The sequence below is a fragment of the Stylophora pistillata genome, chromosome 10 (genome assembly GCF_964205215.1).
Source record: "Stylophora pistillata chromosome 10, jaStyPist1.2, whole genome shotgun sequence".
NCBI classification, from domain to species: domain Eukaryota; kingdom Metazoa; phylum Cnidaria; class Anthozoa; order Scleractinia; family Pocilloporidae; genus Stylophora; species Stylophora pistillata.
Genome location: NC_142528.1, coordinates 27,519,897 through 27,546,042, shown reverse-complemented (window position 1 = coordinate 27,546,042; position 26,146 = coordinate 27,519,897). Strand labels below are relative to the sequence as shown.

The window sequence follows — 26,146 nt, the reverse complement described above, 5'->3', positions numbered from 1 at the left end:
TTGAAACCAACCGTACCAATATGCGAGACGCAAGGAAAGTTAGCTTGCTATGTTGCTTATCGTTAGAGTAGGAATGTGTTTATCACCATACGCAAGCAAATTTAAAATGAAAAATACTTCGGTGAGAGAGCTATTCCTCCAAAAAATACTCTATGAAATTAGATCAAAGGGGTATTTCGAAATTTTTGTACGAACATTTTTTTGTAAAAGGTGATGTTTACATATATTTTGGCGGAAAATTTAAGGGAAGCCATTTTGAATTTTTTGTCGAAAATGTTCTCAGGGAAAACTCTGTGCAAATTAATCCAAATTTTCCCGCCAAAAGTCATATTTAAAAATATATTTATATATTTAAACGAATTTTCTTGACACCTGTTTGATTATTTAATGGGAAATTACTCGACTAATTAAAGAATTGTAAGACAAAACACTTGTATTACTGATGATTGTATGAAATAAAATAAAGATCACACAAGAGACTGTGAGATTGTTGAGTCTATTGACTTTTATTAATTAACAACAAGTGCAGAAATATAATAGTAATAAGAGATGAAGTCTCAAGCACACTTGATAAAAAAAAAAAAATCGGCGCATGCGTATTTAGGGCACCTGTAAGTTATTGGCGGGAAAATTACGCCATGCTAATCGGATGTTACAGAGCTTCTAAAATGCATGCGCATGCGTATTTTAAGCGCCCGTATTTTTGTAAGTTTTTAGCGGGAAAATAAGAATTTTAAACGAATGTTACCAAGGGAAAAAATTGACGAACAGTAACTGAGCGAATTTTGTGTTGAAAAATTCTTCAAGCTGCAGACAGAATCTCAGCAATTGTTTTGGGCAACATCTACTTGTTTCAACTGTGATTACAATCCATGCGAGAAAAAAGAACCTAGAAGAAACGAACTTAGCTTTAAACTTGAAGTAGGGCCAGATTGAAGTAAAGATTTATTTTTTGCTTTAAGCTTCTATTTTGTCTTGAAAGATCATCAAGCGAAGGTGTTTGAAAATGATTCGGTTGACTTCTGTTATCCAACAATCTACAAAAAAAAAAAAAAAAAAAACCACACAAAAACAATCAACTTCTGTATCACACAGAATAAGGTTAACATTCAAATAATCTAGCAAAGGAATTCCGATGTGATTAAGCCGGAATTTTATCATAATGACAAAGTAAAATTCGCAAATTTCAACACTACTTTACTTTAATTTCCCTGCATATTGCTCAATATGATATAAAACGCAAGTCCATAGAAGCTGTGCATTGTGGCACATTCACTGGTTGCGTCTACAAACCCACATCAATAGGTTGAATTTTAGAAGATAAAAAATATGTAACCTGTACATGCAGACTACTGTAGCCCAGTTGGAAGGAATATTCTACTTTTAGAAGGTTGTTGAAATTTCTTTGTCTGACAACAAACAGAAATAATTCTATTATAATATTCCTCATAACTAGAGATAGCGTTGTTTCCTTGCTTTTTTTTTTTTTTTTTTTTTTTACGCCATGAGACAAATCCAAATATCTTCTTTCGTAAGTTTGATTCATCCAGCTACATATCTTGGCCCAACTTTCCTCGAAAATCCGTTATAACTGTAAGTTTTATAGTAGCCTTGCGATTTTTGCAAAATGAATCTTGACGTATATGAAAGACCCACCATTCTCACCCAAAAGTATCTGAAAATGCAAATTATATGTTTTACAAACTTTCAAGGTGTCAATAAATTTTAATAATGAATCTTTTAGTGTTTTGTTATCAGAGTACAGAATTGAAATTTCAAAAAATCTTTTTGAAATCAGTGAATTCAGTACCGTGAAGATTGCCATGAAACTATACGAAAACCAGCTTATGTGTTTCATAATGAATATTGACCATAGATAATCGTGGAACCCGTCGATTGAATCCTTTTCATACAGCCAAATGACTCCAATTGTTTTCCCTCTGCGGTAATTCCACGGTATGAAAAAAAAACATTTCACTGCCAATCCCAGGTGGCTCAGAATAGTTTTATTAATTTGAAAGACCACTTCTTTGGTGAATCGTCTGTTTCCTTAAAACTGTTGTCAATGTAAGGTGGCTCTCAATCGTATGCACAAAATTTCTCAGATGATAAATATTGATGCGCTCCGTGCAATTCATAAATGAAAATAAGGGATACCGTGCCCTTTTTGGTACAAGCACAAAAAAAATAAAATTAAAGATGTTTCTAAGGGGCCTTGATGTTGCCATGTTAAACTAACATGTTATAAAAATACCCAAAACACATGAACAAGTACTTGGATAGCCTTTTTACACTTAATCTCGAGGGATACTTTCAAACTTAACACTTTAACATCAGTATGTATATTCTCCATACTGTTCTCTATACATTTCTTAAAGTGCTGACAAGGAGAATTTGTTTAATAATCACGAGCTCCTTTGGTTGGTGATCATTTCCTTAATTCTCGTGACCTTAATTTTTCATTCAGAGGTGACAAGGTATAGAGAAATTAGATGCTAATCACTCTTAAGAGACAGATGTTAAAGAATCGGTTTCGAAATTGACAAAACCATCGTGAGCCTCTGAAAATTTCTGATGAATTTCTGGCTATACAGTTCGAATCTTTAACTCGTTAATATCCTTCCAAAACGAACTAGGAATTCAATATTTTTTACTTGTCAGCTGAAGATTTAACACGGCTGGCCAAGAGAATGTTTTCCTTTTCATATGAAAGCGAGAAGAGAATTTTAATGAGTTTGTAGCAGGAAATGAACTTCATGACATTTCTATATTTTGTCGACGCTTTTTGGTTTTCCGAGAAGGGACTAGCCCCCCTACATTTTCGTCCAGACGTTCCTGAGCAACAATTTAAGGCGTTGATTATTGAAACCCCGTAAGGCGTTCACGGTAAAGTTTGATGAGAAAACAAAACTTAAAAATTTCAAAAACACTTTGGAAAAGACGATTATTTGGGCGATAATTAACGCCTCACATGATTGGGAAGATTCCATCATTTGAATCACTGCGCGTATATTTTTTGCTGTTGCTTTTCTTGGGCTTAACATAAATTTCGTTTCACTAGGTCAAACGATTACTGAAAAGGTTAAAAAAAAGCTGAATGGGAAAATATTAAAAACGCGGTAAACTTTCCTGGATTGCGCTTGATAGAAGAATGTATTCCTAGCAACATGTAGGTATATAAAGAAACTAACGGCGACTGCAATTACTATTATTAAAAAATATTTAAAGAGGGAGCCCAGCTCGCCATAGCTGTTTTCAGCGAGGCCCTCAACTGTTTCAAAGGCTCTTGTATGAGATCAAACATTGTTCTAGATATTGCCTACGTTTTTTTTTTTTCTGGCGTTTTTACGGACCGAGACGAAAAAAACTTGGCCTTTTAACATCGATTTTGACTAGGGGAGGGACTGTTTCAAAGGCTCTTGCATGAGATCAAACATTGTTCTAAAATATTGCCTACGTTATTTTTTTTTTCTGGCGTTTTTACGGAACGAGACGAAAAAACTTGGCCTTTTAACATCGATTTTGACCGGGGTAGGGAGGGAGGGAGGGAGGAGGGGCAGGTATAAGCTTGATCATAAACTTATCATGTGGCAAAAAATAAAGAAACACAATCAATCTATGATGAAGTTATTATACAACTACTGCAACTTTCTGCTTCTAGCGTTTTAACTTAATTGACTTAAATTTAGAGTGACCTCAGCCTCCCTATTCATAAAAGCCAAAGGGAATGGTCTCCAAACATTTTGCGATCCCCCCCTCCCAAAATCATCAATGAATTCGAATTATTATGTCCCCTTATCAAACCAAAAGTAACTTCCACCAACGAAGAATATCAGTCAATTGTAAAATGTACTGACCATTTATCGAAAAATGTTTCGTTTCTACATTCATATTAGTTACCTTTCGAGCCTCTGCTGTATTTCCCAATGAACAAAGCTTTGACTTTCCCAGGTCCACGTGTTCGCGTTCACCGTTCCAAGACTGACTTTTTTTAAACCCTAAGTCCACTTTCTCTTGTGCAAATCTTGAACTTAATATTAGGTCCACAAGCCTGACTAAGGAGCTGTCGTCGCCGAAGAAAAACCACTAAAAAACCGCTCGAAAGTTGTGAACTCGTCCACCATGCTCGTTAGTTGTCGATAGAGGATGAATATTCAGATGTTAATTTGCTGTGATTTATTCAAATGAATATTTCAGTTTCCAGCGGGAACATATTTCTTCTTTTAAATGCAAATTACTGAGCGATTTTATTTCAAACTCACAACAGTTGTGCATGAAGTGACAGGAAACACTTCGGCTGATTAACTTTATCTGATTATTAGCTTAAACAATCTTGACGCAAGGTACTTAATCCACCAATCAGATTCAACCACCTCCCAGTCTTTTTCCCGCACTTCGCGTTTCGTGTTCGATGGTCAAAATTAACCGCTGGAAGGCATTTCCTTGAGAAAAGATTTTGCCATAAGGATACTCAGTTCAAAACCGCTCTATGTTTAAATTTGGAAGTAAAACAATCACAAGAAAAAAAATGGCGCTATAGTTTCACAGAAACAATAACTAGCTCCATAGAATACTGTTGTACTGGAATCTGTTATCGTTCGAGCGTTTTTAATGGACAGAGATCTCGACTAACAGAAACGTAAGCTTACTTACATATATCGTCTTCGAAAATCTAAAGGGAAAAATGAGCAAATTCATTTCACTGACTGGCTCACACATTTAGTTTTTTCAGCATTTGAGGTGGCGCTGAACCTGGCGAAGAGATTTTCCTGAAAATTTGTAGAAGAGATGAATATCGATTTCCTGGTTGAAGACATAGTGACAAATCCTTGACAATGATTCTTTTGAGGCTATTTCAAGTAAGCACAAAAAAGTAGAGGGTGGAGTATTAATCTATCACAGAACTGGAATTTTCTTACGGTACAAATGGATAAAAAGCCAGGATACCATTATGTTCCTTAGAGCCTGATCTTTTGACCAATGCTTCCAAATAGCTTTCTGGAATCGATTACAAAACAGTGAAAACGGCTGAAAATGAAGGGCAGTAAGGGGAAAACAGGTTGTTGGTAAGTGTCACGAGCGAATTTTTACCCAGAAGTGTACTATCGGTAAAGAAAATAAAGATAGTAAGGCCAAAAAAATTCAGGCTTCGATTAGGCTTCTCCCTGTCTCTATCAAGCAGCAGTTGGCCGCCATCATCAAATGAGTTGCGAGTTCACTTGGAAACGGGACAAACTGCCTCGCTCCCTAAGTTACTTAATGCCCTAAAAATTCTCGAATTGGAGTTGGCATGTGAGAACCACATTTCATCATCCATTGTCCGCAGTCTAGAGTGAAGTTTATTTCATATAGTAATTACCATAAACTAGAACCCCTTCTCCCTATTCCAGGCATGAATTTGCGCGGCGAAATATCTTACCTACTGCATATCAAAGATAACACAGGAAAACAGATGTGAAAGCCTTTTTTTTCAAAGGCAAAAATAAGTTAATATATTTGTGAAGAAAATTAAATTAGGCAAGATGTCTTCTTCAGAAGCTCTGAAGTGACTGAATTGGCTCCCTCTGGCTGGAAGACGTCTATTTCATCGTTGTACCACCGTAGAGAATGCAATCAAAGGAGACATTCCGCAACATTTTGAAAGTTTTAAATCGACATTGAGAAGTTCACATGGCTACAACACTAGAAATGGCTACTTACCTAGATTGCCTAAACCTAAAACGGAATGCGGAAAGAGGGTGTCCTACTTCCGTTTTATAAATGAATGGATGTCCCTCCCAGTATTTTTAAGAAGGCCAATGCCATACACAATTTTTAAGGAAAACCTTACAAGATTCTTAATGGATAAATAGTTTAAATGATGGATAAAACTTTAGATATACGCCATTTTAGATCTGTGACAATTGTATTTCTTATTTTAGCTTTTAATACTTTTTATTTTAACGGAGGACCTCCCTGAAAACCACGTATGACGTGACGGGCGCTTCCTCCTTAAAGACTGTTTATTATTATTATTATGCAGTATACACGTTTGGATGCTAGTGAGCTAAGCAAGATAGGGCGAAAATTCGTAACCTATCTGCATGACAGGACTGTTAACTATAATAATATCTAATACTACTTAAATATAAATGATCAATATAAAACGATAAAAGTGTCAATTGACCCAATACTAAGATGTTTTTTTTTTTTTTTTCAAATGTTCGTGATTTACTGTTCGGTTCTTAAAATATCCTAAACTTAAAATGTCCATAAAATCCTGTGCATAAAAACCAAATCATAACGTCATTAAAATTCTTACGCTGTAACCAGTTTAAATGTTCTTGCAATGTTCAGAGTGCTACTTAATATTATTATTATTATTATTATTATTATTATTATTATTATTATTATGCAAAACGTCATAAAGTACACTCTTCATACCACTATTTATTTTTCAGTTTATTTTTATTCTTATTTGTTTTTTCATGCAAGAAAAACTCCAACTTGGAGAATGACATCACGAGTAACGGTATGATCGTGTGAACTGTTGTACTATTTACAAAAGTACATTCACTAACACTAAATTGTTTAAGCTTAATACTGGGCTTAGTGACGTAAGCTCCTTAAAACTACACCGCGACCTAAACCACCTGGAAAAGAATAAAAGATCAGGCATACTACCGTTTCGCCACCCTGGAAAACACACGAAATTAAAACAAATTTAAGACACAGTGCGGTGTTTCTCAGTTCAACACGAGGAGCTTTTCAATCGGAGTTGAGTGTAAGGCAAACATCTTGCAGATGCCAGTAAGGAATGTGTTCATGAGTGGCCAGGTCAGCATTTAAACCTTCGCCCTTCAGCAGAAAACTACAGACTCAGAATGGCACAACAATTAAAATGAAGCAACATCTTTTGGAGAAGCTCTCTTCAGGGGATATCTCTACTCTAGAAACACAAAGTTTGGTCCTTAATTCTTTTTCTGGAATTAGCATCAAAGGAGCACCTCTGATCAGGGAACACACCCTTTCTCAGAAGGGTCCCCCTTGAATGAAATATCAACTGAATCAAACAATAAACTTTGAAAGAAATATGTACTTGTGGGCTGAGTGGTTGAACACGTCAAAACGATAAACCAAAATTAGCCAAAAAACATTTCATCATTTGACCACTGCTCTTTCCCTTTCTTCCTTTGTTTTTCCATTCCCCTGCAGGGCCGCACACTGGGTCGCAGGGCTTTTTACGGTACAGTTCGCACCATCGCGTGCAGCCCTCATACGGAGATTTGTTTTTCATTAAAAGCGCGCGCGAGTGTCGTCCGAGTAGTGAAGTTTAATAATTTCTTAGGTTACTACTGTAGCTTACACCGCTAAAAAAAAAAAAAAGACACAAACCCTTTAAAGGAGGATGAACATTCACTTAATTATCAGTTCAAAGACAACTACGCACAGGGGAACATTCATATCTACCTGTAATTTGATCCTGTGTCCCTCAATTGGGATCCCTTTCAAGGCAGGGAGCTTCTCAACAAGAACCTTCAGTTTGGGTCTCCTTAAGCACCCTGCTTCTAGGTCCCGAGAGGCACCTTCCAAGTATAGTATACTCTTAAAACGGCCAGAATGTGCCCTCTCTGAGACCTCCTCTGCAGTCCTGTATTTAGTAACTGTGGTGGACACTGTGGTGTACAGTGTGGACCGACAGGTGGCTTGCACAAGGACTGTCAAGTAAGACTCTGGGATGTGTAGCCCAGATAACCAGATCACTGCGGGCTCACCTTCATTTACCTATGAGTAGAGAAAATGAGAATTTGCCACAACAAGTATCAGAAACCTAGTGTAACCCAGTCTTAATTAATCTGTCTCTGATCCCCTTTTTCCATACTTTGCTGATTGACCCTTTAAGCCCCAATAGTGACCAACATCTAACTTCTCCTGACAATATCACTGCCTGATTCAATGTACAGATCATGAGAATAAATGAAATGATCACCAAAAATGATGTCTTGTTGTTTGAAAAAATTCTCTCAATAAGTAAAATAAGAAACATATGGAGAACAGTGTCGAGAATATACATATTGATATCGGAGCTAAAGGGTTGATGATAGACAGGTGTTAATGGTTTTTGCTCTTACTGGTATGTCCTGCTTTCCTTGCTCTCAAAGGTACCATTTCTTGTTCTTTCTTTGCATCTTGCATTTGTTATCATTGTGATGTCCTCTCTTCTTCATGCTCTCGCCAGCCTTGCGCCTCTTGACAATAATTACAACTGACTGACCTTGCTTGCTTAATGAGAATGACATTCTACAATGGCTCAATTGTTTTCATAGGAATTGACTGGTCCGGCCAGTAAGCTCTGATTCATGATATAAATTTCTCTATCAATAGACTTCAGGTGATATACACAGATATATTTTAAAAATCATGTTCCTTGGCAAGGAAACTCAAGGGCCAGCAAAGGTTGGAAGGGGCAAGGGTTACACAGATAAGGCAAGATGAAAAAATAAAACCCAGTCGCCTGCTGTTGCTTCAAATGATCAAAATCAAATGCAAAACAACATTTCACAAACTCAGACAAACCAAAATTTGCCACATGTGATGGCATACTTTAACATTTATTCTGTCTCAACTGATTTGGTAAGATTTAATAAGTATGTATTTGATTTATCAACATTTGATTATATATCCCTGAAGACCACATATAGCTCTTCATAACATATACATTTAAAAAGGTGCTGCTGTCTTTCTCATCGCTACAAGTTCATATTTCATAACAATTCTAAATATGAAATATTTGTTTGGACAATACTCTTACAGTGGGGATACATTATAAGTTTTGATGGTCTGTAAGCATTTGTGTGTAATGTTGAATCCAAGGTTTACATCTATTTATTTTTCTTTTTCGGAGGGGAGGAAGGAGGTTTTGGGCCCAAATATAAAGCCTTGAATGAAACATTACATCGCATGTTCCCCTTTGAAATTTACTAAATTGCAAATTAAAAAAAGAAAATAATTGTCTAAAATCAATCTCCTAATTGAGTAAAAATAAAAAAATTACAATCTCCTCAGTTGGCCTCAAGGCCCTTTACCATCCAATTAATCATACCTATTGGGAAAACTCCAAAAAGAAATCCAAATCAAAAAAATTTAAACATGTTATTAAGATAGAAGTACTGTGGTTTCCTTAATTCAACATCCTCATTTGCTAACCACACTATCATGATGACCATACTTCCAGAACCTGAATGGCTATAACAACTATTGAGTTTTGTTGTGTATGGACTTCCAGGAAATATCTACACACTGGATCCTACATCATTCCATTCCAGGTGATCTAAAAATCTTGATAATTAGGTTTTGAAAGTAAAAAAGTTAATGCCAGAAAAAACAAAATGAAGTTATATTTACATGTCATGGGGAAAGGTAAATTTCTCATTCTCTCTTTGTAACGGGTACGTATGTTTTTTTAACAGGATTCCACAGAGGTAAATTTTCAAAATTGAAATATTTTGGAAGAGTTTTTTCAACTTTGAAAAACAGTACAAATATTTGGAATCTCCTTTTTTCTCTGGTCTCTCTACTGATCTTTCAATAACTTGACAACAAAATGCTTCAATGAATAGATTTTCATGTTAAAACTTTTAAAAAGAGTTTTAGATTTAAAAATCTATTTCCATCACAATTAATCCAGAAAAAGGATTATGTATACTTTTGTGATAGAAATGCTGTAATATCTGTAATTCTTATGTCTTACAGGTTGGCATGTTATAGTTCCCAAAGAGATTAAGCTCAAAAAGAGTTGCAACTGTGATGAACAATATATATAGCAACAAAAAAGCCATTCCCAGGCACTTATTCAAATACCATTTGTTTGCCACTACTAAAAAGATTGTGACAAACACAGTTCCAAAGAGAGAAATGGACGTGTAAATAATACTGCCACTTAACACAACAACATAGCCTCCAAGGTCCACTGCTGTAGTCTTCAGCAACCAAGGTAGTCCAAGGCAGAGTAAAATGTCAAACACATTGCTACCTATTGTGTTAGAGACAGCCATGTCACCATCTCCTTGGCGAGCAACAATCAGGCTCGATATACCATCTGGTACACTGCTACCTGCAGCCAGGAATGTCAGGCCCATGATGACATCTGGTATACCCAGGGTGAAGCCGATGATTGACACCATCCAAACTAAAATATAGGAGAGTATGGCAATCCACATCACCGATAAAAAGAATGAGACCAGATACCACTGTTCCCACCGTTCCTTGCGACAGTCAGGTATCGTCACGTAAAACAAACATGTGACTGGTAACGCAAGGATCCAAAGAACGCGGGCAAACAGGCCTGGAGGCACTGTAAATGGAGAATCATCATTCTCGTTGACGATCATGACCTCTTCTTGTTCTCCAGCGGCCGAAGCAGTTTCCTCATGTTCGTCCTCTTCTTTCAGTAGTGATCTTTGTTCATCTCCGCGTCTCTTCTTTCCCGCAACATCTGTGGTCACTTTGACCATCCCCGTCCATCTCTCAAAACACTTTTCAAGGGTTTTGTCAAAGTACATGATAATAACATACAGCAGGTACATAATCACCAGCACTATTGCTTCATACCAGTAGACATTTTGGTCGTATGAGATCGCAATAAGAGCGGCAATACTCAACAGATAACAGAATGAATCACGTAGCAGAGGCCAAGGAGTCAATCGCAGGACGGTGCCGGCAAACAAACCACACACGGCCACAATAAATAAGATATTAAAAACTGCAGACCCGACTATCGTTCCAAGGCCGATGTCGCTCTTGGTAATAAAAACACCGATTATCGAGGTGAACAGTTCAGGGGCAGAGCTTCCAGCTGCCATAAAAGTCGCACCAGCAACATCAGAGTCCATGTGAAGCTTGTTCGTGATCTGTTCCAGCGAGGGTACGAAATAATCGTCGCATACCGAGGCCAGCGCTCCAAACATATAAATGGCCAGTAGAAAATGAATTACAACACCACCTTGCTTCTGTCGCTGATACTGGGTCATAAAATCGTTTGGAAAGTCGTCTATGGAGGGTTTGACGCAATTTTGTGGCGATGTCGAAGTTGCTTCTAATTGCACTCTTCCAGTTGTTTCGGTCTCATCAAATTCAACCGAACGGATCACCCGAGCGGAGCCCCGGTGTTCTGAACTGATTTCGTCCCTTGTAGACGATGTTATTGACTTATAAAGTAAACTTGGGTACATGAAACAAGCAAACATAACTAAAATTGCAAATCGAGTTAAGAAGTTTTTTCCCCGCTTCATTTCGACACGGAAATCGATTACGGAGGGAAACCGAAAATTTTCATGTTTACTGATGCTAGTGCCCAGTAACGCTCAGTAATGCTCAATGTAGTCAATCTCCAACTATACCATAATAACACGTCACGCAGATGCTTCGGAAAAAGTTCCTTTAACTTAAGTCAGTTGCCGAATCTTTTACGTAAAAAGTTCGTTTAAAAATGAAACTCAGTGATTATCGTAAAAGATACAATGATTTTACAGTCATATGAAACGTATGCGATACATTAATTAATAAGAAATACTATATGACAAATGTTATCATGACGTAACATTACGCGAAATTCTTGGTTAGGCTCCGCTGATTTTTGTAATGCAACTGTGTTAAATGCATTCCAAAAAGGCATAAATGGAAAAATTTTACATCTTCCCTAATATTTAGATTATTTCCTCTTGTTTTCTCCTGGCGGAAGTAAGAAGTCATTTTTGGGTTTTTACTGTACAGTTCGGACTCCGTCCGTCCCGCTTTATCCTCGGCTATCCTTCCAGAGCTTTCAAATTTATCATTCGAAAACAAGAAGCCTCTCTTTATATTGAAATTCATAAACATTAATCTTTAATCATCTCATTGTTACCATGTTTGTGTTTTTCAAACCTCTTAATTCTTTTTTTTTCTGTGTTCTTGCGTATAAAAATGATAATTGACTATCTTAACGTTACGTACAGGTACAGTTAATCAACTGAACGATTCCAATCACTCAACTTAAAAGTCCATTCGAGGTATACCACCGCCTAGTCCTGACTGAAAAATACTATACACTGCTAGAGCCTTTGCATCTATTTTTTTTTTTTTTTATTCAACTTGAACCCCTGATTAGATAAGTTTCCTCGTCTCCATAAATCCTGACGATGTATTCTGAATGGAGTTTCCACTATAACTGAAACAAATTCACAAGGCTGGGGGGAAAGAAATTTGTACCAAGGGGATGGGCGACTGTGAATAAATAAGGAGCACTCCTATCCTCGACTCTAACTCCAAATCAGTTAATATGGCCGGTTGAATAAACGATCGTGCGCATCTTATTAACGTTAACTCGCCATCACTGCAAGCTAATTTTAAGTGACAATACAACATGTATAACGGCTGCTTTTAATTGGTAGGATGAGAACGTGTGCAAAATAATACATAAGCAAAAATTTCACAGCGTTTTGCTTAATAAGTCACAATTTCTGTTGCTAAATAACATCAACAATTTCTGCTCGTTGTTCTCTATTCACCATTCATGACACCGCGTCCAGGTAATGTGGAAATCAACCCTATTTCAGATCCAAACGGGTAAAATAGACATCCTGTTTGAGGGGTAAATTTGGACAAAAACCACTCCTTAAGGAACGGTACGTGCCAATATTTAGCGACAAGAAGCTCCAATCCTCTAGTTGGATTGACATTATTCTCAAAAATTATTTTGAAACCTCTTTTGGCTGACTTAAACGGCGTGGCAGTCATTATCACGGTTTTACATGAAGACCCAATCAAATATCATGACAAGTAGATAACCTTTTCCTTTACTGGATGACCGAACTCAAAGATTTGCCCATTTCGCTTTATGTTTTCAAACATGAAGCTTTTGACATAACTAGTTCAAGTAGCATACAGTCAAGAATATAAAAATAGCGGCAAAAACAAAAACAAAACAAAAAAAACAACAATAAGAACAACAAATGTATCTACAAAATATCCTACAAAGTACGCTACTTTGAAGAAGCTAAGGAAGTAATCATGTGTCAACTTAAGTAAACGGCATTTTACAAGGCTGATTTGTCGAATCTTCAGCAAAGCGCTGATGAACAACCCCTAAAAGGTTCGTGCTGGCCCAATTAGCTATCGATACTGATGTAATAATTGCTAGAACAATATGTCTTTTCCATCGTCTTTTCCATATTGCCATAATAGGCATATTCTGATAGCGTGTCGCGATCATAATCGACAGGGTGATGAAAAAACACTCGATGACCAGTGGAACAGAAGTGAAAATGGCAAAATACTTTAGTAAGTTAACAAAGGTTTCGTTTTTCAAATAAATCATTTGATACAAGTACAAAACGCCGTTTACAGACACTATAGCAATAGATTCATATAACATGCTCATGATGACGACATCAGCCATCAGCCTCTCACGGCGAGGAGTGCGAAAGCTTCCCCAAGGAGATGGTCCTCTTTTCAAGACCGTATGAGAGAGATGATCAATTGCAACCATGGTGCTTCTTTCCATGACCTCTGCAGCGCCGTGAATGATCCCAAGTATAACGATGGACTTCAAACTATCTAGTTCCGCTTGTAAAACGCGGAACATAACCGCTGAGGCGCAATACAACGGCGCCAGCAAGACATACGAGTATCCCGGATGGGTAATATTGTATAACCGCTGAACAAAGACTCGTGAGATGACTTTGAGTACGACTCCAATGAGAGGAGAAAATAGGGCGATCAGTAATTTCCCTTCGTCGTTTTGTTTATTGTATGCCGGATAAACCAACGATGCCACAGGAATGGCAAGAAATAAACAAAAATAAGCAGGTACTATCAGTTGAAGGAAGAAAACGAGCCGTCGTTTATTCGTTGTTAGGCGAAAATGTTTAGTCAATAAATAGGCCTGGACGCAATCGTTCGTGACGAACAAAATATTTATAGGAATTTTCTGTACTGAAGATAGACTGGAATGAGATACATTCAGCACTTGAAGACCCAATCGGTAAAATGAATCCAAGCAGTACGTCACACAACAAACTAAAAAAAGTTTTCTTTTCACTCCTTTTAACTGATAAGGGCGGAAAAGAAATAGCAAGTAGACCAAGAACCAAATGTAAAGGAAGGCACAGGCAATGATATCCGAGAGCGATCTCATCCACTGTACTCTTATTGGAATTAAATTCTTTGGGTAGAACTGGCAGTTGTTTACAGTCTCATAACATATGTACGATGTCAGTATGAACGCAGAACCTACAAAGGTAGCTGTTAAAAGGGAAATCAAAGCTCCAATGTACATTGATTGACAAACTGAAAGAGCAACGGACGGCCTGAGTCGCTTCCAAGCCATTGCTTCATCTTCTTCTGTCTGATTGTCTAATCCTTCTAGGTTCTCTATTGAAGAGGCGTCGAAAAGCCTTGCTTGGATATCAGTGGAAGGCAGATAGTCCTGAGTCGTGGCTTCTCTGTAGCTGTATTGCTGATAAATGACCTCATCGACAGTTTGGTGAAACCACTCGCGTCCATTGTTTAGTAGAGGAGTAAAATTCTGCGCCGTAATTTCAGGTTCCTCTGGGTTAAAATGCTCTGTTACACCTCGAGTGAAACTGAACACGATATTGCCAAATGCCTCAGCTATGAAAGTACTGCTAGACATTTGAGACAAGCTAAAAAAGAAGTTGAAAATCCGGCCTCTGCTGCGATGGGGGACTGTTCGATTGACAACAATATAAATTTGGAAATCGAAAGATTCTTCGAAAGAATCTTTCAGTTCCAACTGGGTAATCATGAATAGAGTCCTAAAGTGTGACGTCACGTTGCCATGGGGCTAAAATTTCTGTTCTAAACAATCGAGCGCGTCCTGCTGATAACCTATGCGTTGCTCAGGTCAAGTGTGTAATCATCGTTTGGAACGGTTCAAAGAAGCTTAGAATAAGGTTCAGTTACATTGTTATTAACGCTGTAGGTCACATAAATCTAAAACTGAGAAACGAAGGCGATCGAAATGATGAAAATGGTGCACTGCTTTGCGCCTGATTGCAACCATCACTCGGAAAGTCACAAGTGTAGCTTCTTCGGATTCCCTAGCAAGGAAAAAAAGCTGAAGGAATACAGAAGATGGATTCTCCTACTGAGGTTAGTAAGAGTTTTATTTCAATACTTTTTCTGTCCAGGAGAAAAGTATGCTTACGCAATTTATTGCGGTTGTGGCGTCGCCATCTTTGATATGAAACTGTTTAAGCTTATATAAATCTTACCGATTTTTAGACTCCTTTTTCTTGTACTCCAACTTCAAAATCAGTTCCCTAGAAGCCACGAGCCAACATTTGACTCAATGATGGAAATCAATTGTACAGATATAGAGATTGCCACACCTGGGCTTATGAGCCAGCAGAATGCTATCTATTCAAATTATAGGGGAATGCATTCCTTCAAGGTTATTGTGGGTGTAGTGCCAAATGGTGTTATTACTTATGTCAGCAAACTTTATCCAGGGTCAATATCTGACAAAGCAATTGTGCAGAAATCGGGATTTTTAAATCACCTTACTGCTGGAGATATGGTCTTAGCAGACAAAGGTTTTGTTATACAGGATCTTGTACCAAATGGTGTTTCAGTAAATATACCACCTTTTTTAAACAATGGTACATTCACTGAGAGTGAAGCAAGGGCAACAAAAGTTATAGCAAAATGCAGAATTCATGTTGAGAGGGCAAATGCTAGGCTCAAAGATTTCAAGATTTTAACTTTTATTCCCTCATATTTACGTTGTCATGCAGATATCATATTTCAACTCTGTGCTTCACTTGTTAATCTGCAGTTTCCACTGATCAAAGAGGGCTGTAAAGGATATGAATTTGATTAATGAACTAATTATTTTTCATATAAGGAAAATTGAATACTTTGTAAAATACATGTTGATCTGTTTGTTTTATTCAAAAAGTAAATCTGCTATCATTGTTGAACAGTTCACTACAACAGAGCAGTACAGCTCAACTGTAAAACAATGAAGTGCAAAAACTGTAACATGTGTGCAAATATTTCAAGCAGAGGTTTCTAAAGTTAGTTTGAGTAAACCAGGAGAGCCCTGTTGGGATTTGAAGATCTGTGTTAATTTCGTAAAGTTACTAGAGTGAACTTAAAAGTAAACCTGAGCTCCCAATACTCTCCATCTGAAAGGCCTCCCTATCTCAAGAAATTCCACAACAACATGCCATCAGTGAAGACTAAACACCAAAGGGCTCCTAATGATTCCTGAAAATTATTATTTCTTAAAAAATAATTACATGCAGTAATAGATCTGTAAATCTATAATCGTCTCTCTACAACCTTTGGGAAGAGGTGTTAGAAATAAAACTGAGTTAGCTTAGAAATATTTCCACTCCAGCCTTCATCCTTTGCTATTTTCAAAACAACTACATCTTTAGATGTCCACACAACAAAATAGCAAAACTTCCTTTGAGCAAAATGTATCTCCCCTTGGACCTGATGCCAGTAGACATGTTCTTCCTTTAAAGCATACTGACCACTTTCAGTTTTTTTCAAGCAGAAATTGGGGGAGGTATTCACTGCCTCTTCCATTGTCATATTCCTTTCGGTGTAGGGACACTTGACCTCCAAAACAGAGTCTTCATCCACAATTCCATCTGGGGAAGCACCAAGAATCCCAGAGCCATCCAGCCATAACCCAGTTTCCTGTACAGTTTTTGCAGTTAAATTGGTAAATGCCTTAATCGCTTCTGCCCCGTTGTTTACCCCCCATTGTACTGCCTTAACTCTTGATATGTCATACTCTCCAAGGAGCCGTTTGAGAAGTGAAGGGGTCACTCTTTTGGCATGCAGAACGGATCCAAAATTGCTTGCTGTAAGCCGTCCCCTTCTTGCAAGATGCCAGGCTGGCTTGTCTCGTTGGCCCACAGTTATCTGACTTACTAACAGGATATCTGCTTCTGTGAGTTTGGCTTTCCGAACCAAACAGTCGAATTGTTGCTGTGCACCTCTTGTTTGGATAAACTCCTCTGAGTAGATGATTTCTTCAATTGTTGGCACAGGCGATTTGGCTTGGGGAGCAGGCTCTGGGCTCATGAGCCAGCAAAGACCAGTGAACCTCCCATATGCCTTAAAGCTTCCATATAGTGCCTGACGATCTTCTGTGTTGGGAAATCGAGTAATCGCCACATAATTCTTTGGCAGAGGGAACAGTTCTTCGACTGCCTGTAAAGACAGGGAGGTATTAGACTTCTTTTTCCTCCACTGACATTCAATATCTGTGCGGCTTAAGTTGAGAATCCCGTTTATAAAAAGAGCAGCCGCGTGACTGCATTTGAATTTTCCCTTTGGGCATTCACACTCCGTGGATTTTATGTTGAAGTGGTCATCCAGGTACATCTAAGTGGTAATTAAGATAAAAGTTCAAACAAGGTGAACTCATAAATGTCTTAGTAACACTATTTCATATGAATCATAATCTGTACGATTTAAGCCTCAGCCTGGCTTTTTTGATGAGGGAAATCGACAAGATCGAAAATATATATTTCTAAATTGGGGGAGTAGATAACAAGAAGGTACTTAAAAGATATTTAAAAATATTCCTTAGGCTTCTTAATGCTTAAATAGCGCTATCTACTGCGAGGATCGTGCATCATACGTATCTAATACCGCAGTTCAAAATATATGAACTTTATATATTTCTTTGTATCTGATTTATCACTTTCACGGGTTTATTACGAATCAACTTAACGGCCTGCTCCCAGTTGGCTTGTTAGCTCAAGTGGTAGAGCGCTGCACTAGTATCGCACAGGTCAGTGATCAGTGGCCTGATCTTTTTCAGGTCTGATTTTCGCTATTGCTTAAATAGCGCTATCTACTGCGAGGATCGTGCATCATACGTATCTAATACCGCAGTTCAAAATATATGAACTTTATATATTTCGTTGTATCTGATTATAATATTTATCATCGGGTTTGAAACTATCTACTGTTGTATCAGGTTTGATACTGCTTTACGTCAGAAGGAAATTACTGCACACAAGGCCAACAAGTTTCAATACCTAAGGACCAATTCAAAATATACATCTCAAACATGTACTTCATGCTTGGTTGTTTGGGGGTTTTGAAATCTCGCAGAACGGTTATATTTTCCTTTGTTCCACGCTCTTAACAAGTGCATAACACCCCTTTACATGTTCCCACATCATTCACATCAGGATGCTTTTCAGCTGGCTAAAAGGGTTTTGCAGTCATTCTACACCCTTCTGCATGTTCCCACATCATCGCCAAGTTCAGTCAAGTCCTTACGGCCCGTTGTATTTCAAGGTTTTTCTCCCTTTATCTACTTATAGTTGATCATAAATGGTGTTTCACTAGACCATCGATGCAGCATAACAACTTGTTCTTTGATCTTGTCTTGTTTAGTCTAATTCAGAACCTTGCTCTTACTCCAACAGGCTCGAAACCGTAAAATCCACAAAGAACACAAAAGGTTACGAAAGGAAAGGAACAGCTTATTCAAGAGTGATAGAGTTCTGCCTTTCTGATCATTGTCTATCGAACAAGAGCGCCATGAATAGCAACACACTGATTGAGGTCTTTGGTCATATTGTGTACAGTTTAACGCGAGTACGTGACAGAGCATTACAACCTAGAAGAACCTAAATTTACAGCGGAGTCTTTTTGCTACGATCCTCTACAAAGTACAGGTCGCGAATGGAACTATCAACCTGTCGATGAAGTTATTTATCAAGAATATAGCCACAGAAAAGTCACAGACTCGGCCCTGGCTATCTCGCCGCTTGTGAGATAGCCCAAGACGAGCGTGCGATACTCCCAGACGAGCAGTTATCCGGATTTGCTGCGAAGAGAAATGTTGAATGAAAGTTAGCTTAAGCCCATCAGATATGATCGAGGACCATGACTGGAAAAACTTTGCCACCTCTATGGTGGCCGAGAACTGCCAATAGAAAAATCCGCATTTTTGAAAGAAAATTGTTTTCTTTTTTATTTTGATTTACATTTTTTTTTATTTTTCAATTTATTTTTTTATTTTTAAAAATAGAGTGAAAGTAAAATCAATTGAAATAAAAATAAAATAAAATAAAACCAAAGTAAAATAAAATAAAACCAAAGTAAAATAAAATAAAACCAAAGTAAAATAAAATGAAATTATTCGACCCAGCCGAGAGCTGCCACTACCAGCATGCATTGCGTGCATCGTAAAGATCCAAAATGGCGGGAATATAGGGACTGTTCTCCCGGGCTGTTCTCGAAAATGGCGGATAGCAGGGTTTCATCGTGGAAAGAAGACGATCCCCTTAAAGGTGCACTGCAGAAGTATGTCAAACAAGGCCTCAAACGCGAAGAAGCGATCGATTTTTTACGGAGAGACTTTCCTCAATACGCCTGGAGTATCCGAACACTCGACAGACGTTTACGCCATTTCGAAGTTTATTACAGGGATGACACTGTTTCGGTTGAAGATGTTAAAGAGGCTGTTAAAAAGGAATTGGAAGGACCAGGAAAGCTATTGGGATATAGAAGCATGCACAAGAAAATAAGACAAAAATATGACTTGTTAGTTACGCGAGATCAAGTTTACGATGTGATGTCTGATCTTTACCCCGATGGACTTGCTGCTCGCGGAGGCGTTGGAGCTAAGAAGGCAAGGCGAAAGAAAGGAAACTTCTCTTCGAAAGGACCAAACTGGGTCCACTCCCTGGACGGTCATGATAAATTAATGGGTTTCCAAAATTCCACTTTTCCGATTGCTATTTATGGCTGCTTAGATACAGCCAGCAGAAAGCTGCTATGGTTGCGAGTTTGGAATAAGAACTGTGACCCGCAATTGATTGGTCGTTGGTACTTGGAGCATATAATGGAGACCAAGGTAATTCCTGCAATGATCAGAATCGACAAAGGTACAGAAACAGGCACCATGGCCACAATTCATGCCTTTCTTCGTAGACATCACACTGACGTTGTGGATCCTGCAGACACAATTTTGTATGGTCCATCAACTTCAAACCAAGTAAGTAAGCTCATCTCTCAAGTGCTGTCTAATTATATTATGTGAGTGTGCCAAATTAGTCAACGAGTCTTTCGGTGACTTTATTTGAGTGCCAGGAAAAGTATTATTGTTGTTTGTTATTTAATCATTTCCTCAGTAACAAGTAATATTTTAATCCACCCTATCATCTGATTTCCGGCAAATGCACATTTCACAAAATGTCATTTAAAAAAACGTTTTCCTCTAGATCGAAAGATGGTGGAAAGAATTACACGAAAGAATGGAAAATTTTTTCAAAAGTCAGTTAAGATGGCTTAAAGATCAAGGGCATTATGACCCACATGATGATATTGACAGGTGAGAATGGGCAAGTCTCCCCCCTCCACCTCCGCCCACACGCACACATACACAGGCTATTCATTTCAAGGTTTGTTTTTAAACTCCAAAAGTGACATTGAGTTATTGTTTTAGAATATGTTGCAGTTTTGCTAGGGCATGGCACGTGGGTGATTGAAAGCTCAATCAACATAAACATTATTTTGCCTAAAGTTAATATACATACATTTTTTATAGCAAATTAATTAATTTCTGTATGAATGCAATAACACATCCCCTCCCCCTAAAGCTTATATATACTCGAGTCAAATAGATATGGTTGAGGGGGCCCAGGAAAAATTTTAGTTAGGGAACCCCCCCCCCCCCCCAAAAAAAAAAAAAAACTTGCTGGCTTATATATTGTAATTGAAACTACCTATACACCAACGTGTTTGTTACCTTTGCTTATTTTGTTTTCCTACATAGGAAGCTTCTTTCTTTTATTATGGTTCCTGTGGTTCAGAGAGAGCTAGATACATTCAAGGAGATGGTGTGGAATTCCCACAGGATCAGAGCCCAGAAGGACACAGTTTTACCAGATGGGGTCCCAAACCATATTTACAGTTTTCCTCAGAAATATGGGCTTGAAGAATGCGGTAAAAAAATTATAAGGTTTTGTCAAAACTGGTTTTGGGATATTTCTGTTTTATTCAAAGTGAACTATGGCATAGTTATAATGCTTCAACAATCAACCAATGATAATTTATTTGTAGAAATTTCAAGGCATAATTTTATTGCCCAGAAGGAAATTATTTGTTGCTAAAATCCTTGGGCCTGAAAGTCGCATATCTTTAAAAACCTAATGTGGTGCTGACACTGCCAGTCACACTAGATGATGAATGCTAAGATTGTTTTCTATTGGCAATGTGCAGGTCTTCAAGTAACTGATGATCAACTAAAAGAAGCTGCTGTCCAGTCAGGCATCCTTACTGTTGATGATGACTTTCTCGCCCCTGAGTTCAGAGCATAGTGTGAACGAATCATTGACACTGACCATTTGAAACCTGCTGATTGCAAGGAAGCATTTCTTTTCCTAAAGAGAAATTTTTCTTTGTAATAACTCCACTGTTTATCCATGGTGTTATGCCCTTGACTCTATTTTTATAGTGAAAGCAGCATGTTTTCTCCCACATCCTCCATTTTGTTACTATGAACTTTGTGCAGCCATAAACAACAAATTCATCGAATGATAATGTATCTGAACATGATATCCATAACCTTTGTGGAAATAAACTGGAACGAACAATAACACTGATGGCAATAACAGTAACATCGAAAGGGCAGCAGAAGCAAGAAAAACTATGCACCTTACTAATACAAATAATACAAATTTTAACCATCAATCCTCACATGGTGGGTTGAGGAGAAACATTAACAAGAGCAGGTGTTTTGGTGTCCTAAATTGGGGTACATGAAAACATATCTGCTTGAGGGTGAATTCAGCAACAACAAGGTTGGTTAATATCACAATCCTGCAGCCCACCCCTGGAAACAAATTATGACTGCCCCGTAAATTATGATATGTAACCATGGGATTTTATGTGAACTAGCTATTTTGTAAACAGTGTATCAAGTTTTGTCAACAATGTCTCAATGTTCACAATTTTATAGCAGCTTGAGTTGCCCCTTAATTTTCTATTGCTGGTAGGCCAAGCAAGTTACAGAACAAACTACAAGTGTGCTCTTTCACAAATGTTGAAATTGCTACTTTGGAAAGATTTCCAGTACAATACAGGTATTGCTTGTCACCCTCGTCCAGTAAATCTGTAGAAGCAATTTCTGGGTCAAATAAGTCATATCCACTTCCCTGGATGTCAACTAGCATAAGTTTTTTCTTTGATCTCTCATACGTGAAGTGTGTCAAACACTCTGCCTTCTGGGCCATCTCATCTGTAGGATCGACACAGGTTTGGCCAGTGTTGTTTACGTACTTCTTAAACTGGCCAGGGATAAATTCTTCGACTGTAACATACTCCCCCTCGTCTGTTTCTCCATGAAAGATCTTTCTATATCTAAATGCAGTTCCAAAAACCTCGCTTTCCTCCTTGATTTCTGCCTCAAGTTGCGAAGCAAAATTCCTAGCTAGGAGATGCATCTGAACAACCTTGCGGTTGTGTTGCTCGATAGTTTGACCGGTATCCGAGATGCACTTTAAAGCACTTGGTAGATAGTGCTTTATCACCCACGTTGTCGCAACAAATTCTGGACGTTTGGATGTTGCTTTGAATGCTTTACGGAATCCACCAGTTCCGATTGCCTCTTTATCCTCATAGAACTCGACAGTGGTTGGAACTTTGGACCACGACAAAACTTCCATATCGAATCTGAAAATTCTCACAATAGTAGTGGCGTTATTTGTGCTGATTTTGCCAAGTTTGATCATGTCAGAAATTGATAAACTTCGAGGGTAATACGTACTTTTTGTGCCCGCTGCTTGTGTGGGTAATTTCTGTCTCGAATGCATAAGTTTACTGGGGCTTGACCTTGATTTTGACGGCGGAGGATTAAATTCGGTATAAGTCGAGGACTCTCCAGTTGCGTCCTTCCTCTTTCTCGTGGAATTCTGGGTGCTGTTGACATCGCCTTCATCAGCTGGATCTGGAATGAAGCGGGCGTATACAACCTTTAAGTCCGGTATTTGGGCAAGAGTCTTGCACGATGGGCCCTGTTCTCCTGCTAAGATATCACATACGAGATTCTTTCCGATTTTTTGTAGAAAATGCCTCTCACAAGCGCTCTTGATATTACCAATGGTCAATTCCTCCGTTTCGTCGAAGAGAACAAACTCTCTTGGCCCAATCCTTGTATACTTTTGGGCCTTTCCAGAAACTTCTGCTGACAAACGTTGAACTGTCAGTTCATCTTTCCTTCGATGGTCCTTGGGCTGGTTTTTTTTGGTACGCTTTGCTTTAACTTTTTCATTGAGCCTCTTCCATGCATCGGCCATGATGAACTCGAGCGTGTGACAGTAACGCACGCAATGCATGCTGGTAGTGGCAGCTCTCGGCTGGGTCGAATAATTTCATTTTATTTTACTTTGGTTTTATTTTATTTTACTTTGGTTTTATTTTATTTTACTTTGGTTTTATTTTATTTTACTTTGGTTTTATTTTATTTTACTTTGGTTTTATTTTATTTTACTTTGGTTTTATTTTATTTTACTTTCACTCTATTTTAAAAATAAAAAAATAAATTGAAAAATAAAAAAAAAAATGTAAATCAAAATAAAAAAGAAAACAATTTTCTTTCAAAAATGCGGATTTTTCTATTGGCAGTTCTCGGCCACCATACACCTCCACAAAGAAGACCATGAACCACACGATACACACGAAGGAATTCACTGAGAAAAAAAAAGGTAAGGAAAAAAAAAAGAAAAAGATTGATTTCAAAGTCGTATTGGACTGAAATGAAGGTCATTTCAACTTTTTTGGTTAACTGTTTTATTATTCAACGAGCTTATATTTCACGGATGAAAGGCCGGGCCCAAATCTTTCGAAACCGTTATCCAGCTCACGGCACTTTTCATGCCCATGTTTACCGAACACCTCCCTGCTAAAAGCCGTACTATACATCTATTTATCTATTTATGTTTCATTCACTTTATTCATTTACCTATCTATCTGTCTATTTTTCTCAGTATAAAATCCATCAATCACAAAAGACATTTTAAGTAGTGATCTGAACGAAAAATAAACATGTATGGCGTTTTTTACCGGTTTTGAGATTTAAACTTTGCGCACTGTACAAACGTACGGATTCTCTTAGTTTTCTAAAAAGTGCTTGGTGGTCGGAATATGACAATGATCTAAACCACACAAATCGATAACTTCGTTGTCTCTCTTCGACCTTTGTTAGAACTTGAAGCCGTAATCTCATTTAACTAGTACTACGTTTCAATTGAATTATCTTGTCTTTTGAAGCAAACTTTATCGAAATATTTACATCGATATTTGATGTAAATGAAAATGATGTTTTGACTTTTAGTTTTTGTCTCACCTGTCCAATGGATCTATCTTTTCCAATAAAGGCAGCAGCCTTTCACCGACAAACCGTTTCACGTGCAACTCAAGACAGAGAAGCTGAACGTCGTGATAGAGTCCAACAAGTTCGCGAAGCTCCTGTAAAAGGAAACAAAACGGATATGTAATTCTTTTGTTATAGTGTTAATGAACTAGGATTTGATTAATGTTATAGTGTTAATGAATTAGGATTTAAATAATAGGAACCATCACTAGGTGTAAGATACATGACATGAGAGGTCCCAGAGAGTAAACATATATAGCTAAGTTGCATGCATATTGAGGTTGTGATATATTGTGTAACTGTAGTTTAGGTAGTGATTATTAAAGTTCGGTCGGCCGTTTTAACCAAGGATTGGTGTCACTTTTCTGCAGTAAGACACAACAACTTTGATCTTTTTCACTCCCAAGATCTCAGTGGCAATTCTCCTTACTGTTTTCCATACAATTCCTATCAGGTTAGTTGGGAGAAATTGATCAACTAATTGATATCCCACCAGTAAACAGATAGAACATGCAGTCTCAGTATTACTTAAATACACAACGGCAAAAGTACACCTAGAGACTGACAAGGGAGGATCTCAATGGATTTAAAACGCATTGTCTTAAATGCAACCCTCTCAGTTTACCACTATGACATTCACCACGTTCAATACAGACAATTTTTCTAACTTTGACTGGGACGTGCAAAGTTCGTTCGTGACCTTAACAGAGGAGTAAGTAAAGTCCATTGTGCCGTAATGTTGGTGGAACCCCGAGCATAATTCCACGCTTGCGCAGTGTTGAATTTCCTCTAGTATCCAGCGTGAAAGAAGTACACACCCTTCATTCCACTCTTCCCGCACAATCGAGGTGTCCCGCGGGCGGTCCCGATCAAACGGGCCACAATTTCCGTAAGGACAGCATTCATTTAGTTGTTCCTCAACTGAAATGATAACAAAAATGTGTTGAAAATATTTCCCTTCATAAAATGGGGTTCATAAGGTGGGGTTCATAAAATGATAAATCATGGCAATCCTCTCAATTAGAATAAGAAGACTTGTGTAAACACAATATTCGGAAGAATTGATAGGTTGAAATTGCAGCCCACAACTCATTAAATACTCTTGACACCAAAGTGTTAGGTTTGTGCGTATGATGCACGATCCTCGCAGTAGAGAGCGCTATTTATGCAATAGCGAAAATCAGACCTGAAAAAAAAAATAGTCAGGCCTGTACCGGATTCGAACCACTGACCTCTGCGATACTAGTGCAGCGCTCTACCAATTGAGCTAACAAGCCAACTGGGAGCAGGTTGTTAAGTTGATTCGTAATAAACCCGTGATGATAAATCAGATACAATGAATATATGCGCTCTCTACTGCGAGGATCGTGCATCATACGTATCTACAACCGCAGTTCAAAATATATGAACTTTATATATTCATTGAACCAGTGTAAGGTTTCCTGCCTTGGCATTCTGTTGTTTGTTTGTTTCTTTCTTTCTTGAAGTTTTTGGTTGAATAATTTTAGCGTTAAGTCATGAGATCGCCAACTTCGTTGGTGAATACTGTTGGTGTTTAGTTCTGAGATCGCTAACTTCGTTGTCGAATACTATTTTCCTTCCTTTTTAATTCCAAAATCTAAAACTCTGGTTATGTGTTTCAGTCCAGCTTCAATTCTGGTGGCTGGAAAACTGCAATTCTCTTAAGTAGAAGTAGGATAATTGTATAAACACTTTGCTGGGGAATCGATGGGTTAATAAGAACTTGTTGAG

General features: G+C 37.9%; 4 protein-coding genes and 1 long non-coding RNA gene across 6 annotated transcripts; 1 reads left to right on the top strand and 4 right to left on the bottom strand.

Annotated features, from left to right (window-relative positions):
- Positions 1 to 485: 485 nt before the first annotated feature.
- Positions 486 to 25,117, bottom strand: LOC148722488 (uncharacterized). Its single transcript, XR_015992355.1, has 4 exons — positions 25,035 to 25,117; positions 24,368 to 24,489; positions 1,337 to 7,764; positions 486 to 1,037 (listed from the first exon to the last, which is right to left on the bottom strand). It is a non-coding gene; the product is annotated as an uncharacterized LOC148722488 (long non-coding RNA).
- LOC111343943 (sodium/potassium/calcium exchanger 3) lies at positions 8,547 to 11,409 on the bottom strand. Its single transcript, XM_022951146.2, has one exon. It carries the CDS (start codon positions 11,268 to 11,270, stop codon positions 9,720 to 9,722), a length of 1,551 nt encoding a protein of 516 aa, XP_022806881.2. The 5' UTR covers positions 11,271 to 11,409; the 3' UTR covers positions 8,547 to 9,719.
- On the bottom strand, positions 12,379 to 14,782 carry LOC111343942 (uncharacterized). The gene has a single exon (XM_088735588.1). The coding sequence runs from the start codon at positions 14,780 to 14,782 to the stop codon at positions 13,037 to 13,039; it is 1,746 nt and encodes a 581-aa protein (XP_088591714.1). The 3' UTR covers positions 12,379 to 13,036.
- On the bottom strand, positions 16,324 to 17,596 carry LOC148722489 (uncharacterized). Its single transcript, XM_088735590.1, has one exon. The coding sequence runs from the start codon at positions 17,380 to 17,382 to the stop codon at positions 16,339 to 16,341; it is 1,044 nt and encodes a 347-aa protein (XP_088591716.1). The 5' UTR covers positions 17,383 to 17,596; the 3' UTR covers positions 16,324 to 16,338.
- Positions 19,063 to 21,620, top strand: LOC111346184 (uncharacterized). 2 transcript variants are annotated; one of them, XM_022953489.2, is made up of 4 exons: positions 19,063 to 20,017; positions 20,244 to 20,353; positions 20,798 to 20,967; positions 21,244 to 21,620. In XM_022953489.2, the coding sequence occupies exons 1-4, from the start codon at positions 19,190 to 19,192 to the stop codon at positions 21,339 to 21,341; spliced, it is 1,206 nt and encodes a 401-aa protein (XP_022809224.2). In that variant the 5' UTR covers positions 19,063 to 19,189; the 3' UTR covers positions 21,342 to 21,620. The 2 variants fall into 2 exon arrangements, with proteins under 2 accessions (XP_022809224.2, XP_088591715.1); XM_088735589.1 differs by lacking the exon at positions 20,244 to 20,353 and having other exon boundaries at positions 19,065 to 20,017.
- Positions 25,118 to 26,146: the final 1,029 nt, after the last annotated feature.